The following is a 3,952-nucleotide window of genomic DNA, read 5'->3' on the forward strand; positions in this document are numbered from 1 at the left end:
AAAGTCTCCCTGTGGCTCCCAGGGACAAGTGACTGCAGCCACTGGCATGACTGCAGCAGCAGTTGGCTTTAGGAGAACGGCTGCACAGCACATTCATGGTCCAGACACAAGAGTATGACAGAAACAAGGCAAAAAGTAGAGCAACTTGGCTACCCCCCCAGCATCCTGCAGTGGGAATTTTAATGAGAACCAAAGGAGTGATTCCAACCTAAAAGCAGCTCTCGGGCTGGGACTCAAAATAAATAGCAACAACCTCACATTATTAACACCTTCCCTCTGTGATCTGAGTGCTGCTGAAGTCCAAATTAACACCCTCATCAAGAACAGGAGCGGCCACTCACCAGGAAGCCGAAAGCAATGATCTTGAGGACGCACTCCAAGGAGAACACCATGGTGAACGCGATGTTCAGGTACTTCAGGGCCAGCTCATAGGTGTATGGAGCAGAGTAGTACTGATGGAGAGAGAGAGACATTGGTAGCTAGGAGAGGACCTGCCAGCCTCTTGACTGATGACTGTTCCAGGGAAGACCTGTGGTGGTCCATGTTCCTTGCCCTGGACGCCTCAAGAACATCTTCTCCTTCCCTTCTCCACCCCACTTGAAAACAGCTGCCACTCCTTCTAAGGAGGCACAGAGTACACCCAGATCTTTCTGCAGTAGTTAAGAGATTCAGGTCATTTGGGTCATCTCATTTAGGGAAGATCTTGCCTCCAGTTTAGGGCGTGTGGTGTTTCAAGTGACTATGCCCATGCTAAGACTCTGTCTCAAAGCACCTCCTAGAAACAACTAAAATACCCTCTGGTCCCATCCTGAGCCATCCTCTTCCTCCTCACTTTCCCAAACAGGACAGGGTCTCTCTGACCAGCTCACCTTCATCATCAGCACCACAGTGTTCAACGCTATCATGGCCATGATGGTGTACTCGAAGGACGGGGAGACCACGAAGTGCCAGACCCGGTACTGGAAGGTGTGCCGGTTCTGGGGCATGTACCGCGTGAGGGGCTTGGCACTGATGGCAAAGTCAATACAGGCCCTCTGGAATAGAACAACGTGCATCAGACCCTGGCCAGTGGCAGCATGACGGACGCGGGCTGCCACACTTCTTTTCAGGTGGTTTCTTACACCTTCTCAACATCTAAGGAGCTTCAAGCTCCCAAACTACAGAAAACACATGGAAATATCCTCTTTCCCCCTTCCCAGACTGTACCTCATTCTTTTCCAGACTGCATTCCTCCATCATTTTGTCTCCTTGCTCTTGGAAGGTAATGATGATGAGAGCCACGAAAATGTTGACAAAAAAGAAAGGGAAGACCACAAAATAGACGACGTAAAAAATGGACATCTCCATGCGGTTGCTGCGGCTGGGCCCGCGGTCCTCCTCTGTCACATCCACTGAATGCTGCAGCACCCTGTGGGCAGACAGGAGAAGAAAAGCACCCAGAGATATGCCCATCGGGTCCGCCACCAAGCGACACTTCTCATGGGATCTGCCAGCTCTGTCTGTCCACAGTTGCAGCAATGATAAGATAAACCTCTGTCTGGATCTTCTTTGCAAGGACAACCCTCTCTAAGTGCGTACAGCTTGTTTGGCCTGTGGCATTGATGGAAAATAGATTTTCCAGTGCTCCACATGAAAAAAAGTTGCCCAAGATCGCATGAGCATGAAGAACCATCTAGTTCTACAGCCGCCTCTAAACTTATGTTAGGATACACCTCAGGGTCACACGGGAGAAGGAGTTATCTGTCATTCGCTACCTAAGGAAGAAGGTAAACCTAGCCGTGGTCCCAGCCTCATGTGAGGGCTAAAGCTCTTTTGTCCTGTCATGATTTCTCATCCCTGTTCTCCTCCTTGCTGCCCAGCAGCTTCGCACCTGGCCATAGCCAGTTATTAGCCCAACCACCACAATGGGGACATGTCCACCCTAATTAAAGTTGGGATGGATGGAGCAGAACACTCACTGGGGCCAACCCTCGCCGGTGGAGACTGTGAACAGGGTGAGCAAAGCCCAGATGATATTGTCGTAGTGAAACTCATGGCGTTTCCATTCCCGGCACTTCACTTCCATTTTGTTCTTCTCATGGTCCACGTAGTTCCCTCTGCAAGGTCGGGAGAGAGCAGTCACCTCGGGTTTTATGCTGCCAGACTATGAGACAGTGGCTTTAAACCCTGGAACAGCATACGTGCTTGGTGGGGCAGGACCTCCCCTCCTGCAGCGCCGGAGGAGAGAGATGGAAAACAACTGGGGGGAAGGAGAGTAGAGGAAAACGAGAGGGAAGAGGAGGAAGAAAGAGAACAGAAGCAAAATACAGGGCTCTGCATCCCGCATCCCACGCAAGGATGCGCAGCGCTGACACAGCAGTGGGCTCAGCCCATGACATCCACCCCAAGAAGCTACGTCCAAGAGCGAGTAATGACCAAGCGCTTAACTGGGAACCCAAAGACGACATTGCCCAGCACCCTGCCTTTGCCAGAGGTGTCAGCAGCATCGGACCTACTGAGCAGGGTACCTACATGCAGTCCTTCTCCGTGTCTTTAGAGCTGTCGGTGCAGTAGAAAAACTTCCCCTTGAAGAGCTGGACAGCAATGACAGCAAAGATGAACATGAAGAGCTTGTAGACGATGAGGATGTTGAAGACGTTCTTGAGGGAAGTCACCACGCAGTCAAAGACGGCCTGAAAGAGAGGGCATCGCTCACCTTGCAGAACCCACAGCTCTGAAAAAGGGCAGGACCAAAACCTTCCTCAAGACTACTGTGGGGAAAGACATTTCCTGCTCCTGGGGTGGAAGCAGGAAAGAGCTGGGCCTTTTCTTGGGCAAAGGGCCATTTCCTGAGCGAGTTTAACACCCGGAGTACCCCCCAGCACACACATGGACACATGAGGCAGCAGCAGGGCTGGATATTTATATTCCCCAATGTCTTGCAACCAGGGCAGCAAATAGGGCAAGGCCCAGATGATGCAATTAGCAGTGCTCAAAACCAATTAGTAAACAATTTTTGGTTTCATATCACCCTGAATAAGAAGGCAGAACCTTGCTATTCCACTTCTGTCTGCAATAGCAGCACCTCCCCAGGCTGTGCTCTCAGCAGTTCTCACAGAACTTTAGGAAAGAGAGGAATGTGCTTATCCCATGACAGCACAGCACACAAAATCACCAGTTGTTTGCAGCCTACACTGGTGGGAAAAATAATGAACTTTTGAAAGAGATTTGAGCTCTCTCCAAGCCAGGGCAGCCTATTTTACAAGGAAAGCATCTGGATTTTCTGCCTCGTGTCCTCTCCCGCCTCACTTTCCCTGGCAGAGGAACTAACTCTGACACCTTGTAGAGATCCATAGGCTTGCTTTTAATAACACATTCCACCTTCAGATATGAAGCAGCCTGAAGGGTGTTGTGTTTGAAAATGGGGCTCTTAAAACACAGCAAACGCTTTGAAAACTGATTGTTCAAGGCTCACAAGCAAATTGATGCGCATGGTCCCTTGCAACCTGGAGAAGACAGACATAAGACAGGGGATGGGCATCATTACCTTCAGCTTGGGCAGTCGCTTGATGGTTTTCAGGGGCCTCAAAACCCGTAGCACACGGAGAGACTTGATGGTCTTGATATCGCGGCCCTTGTTGGTCCTACCACATCAGAGGGAGGCGCACGCACCCAAAAATGAAACGGAGACACAATAACCTTGCAGACCCAGGGCTGGATGCTCAGGGGGTTTTCAACTGCTGACAACACCACCCAGCATGCATGAGAATGAGAATGGGAGGGCCAACAATCTCAAACGTGTGGCTGCTGAGTGCTCAGCCCACCCAGCTGTGTCTCCTCCAACACACGTGCTGACAGAGATGAAAAATAAAGCTATCCTCTTCTCCTTGGGATTTGCACCTTTCGCTGTGACATCAACAAGTCCCCTCGCTGTGGGAAGCTGGGACATGCCAGGGCTGGGGCAGGGGGCACC

At 50.9% G+C, this 3,952-nt stretch overlaps 1 protein-coding gene across 1 annotated transcript in view; it reads right to left on the reverse strand.

Annotated features, from left to right (window-relative positions):
* LOC104278821 (voltage-dependent R-type calcium channel subunit alpha-1E-like) overlaps positions 1–3,952 on the reverse strand; it is a gene marked incomplete at its 3' end in the record, with an annotated part of 75,523 nt that overhangs the window by 6,856 nt on the left and 64,715 nt on the right. Inside the window, 6 exon segments of the mRNA XM_009875916.1 lie at positions 342–452; positions 870–1,034; positions 1,207–1,408; positions 1,959–2,096; positions 2,512–2,672; positions 3,527–3,623. Of these exon segments, the coding sequence (XP_009874218.1) occupies positions 342–452; positions 870–1,034; positions 1,207–1,408; positions 1,959–2,096; positions 2,512–2,672; positions 3,527–3,623 (874 nt within the window).

This window comes from Apaloderma vittatum, unplaced genomic scaffold (genome assembly GCF_000703405.1).
Source record: "Apaloderma vittatum isolate BGI_N311 unplaced genomic scaffold, ASM70340v1 scaffold7749, whole genome shotgun sequence".
NCBI classification, from domain to species: Eukaryota; Metazoa; Chordata; class Aves; order Trogoniformes; family Trogonidae; genus Apaloderma; species Apaloderma vittatum.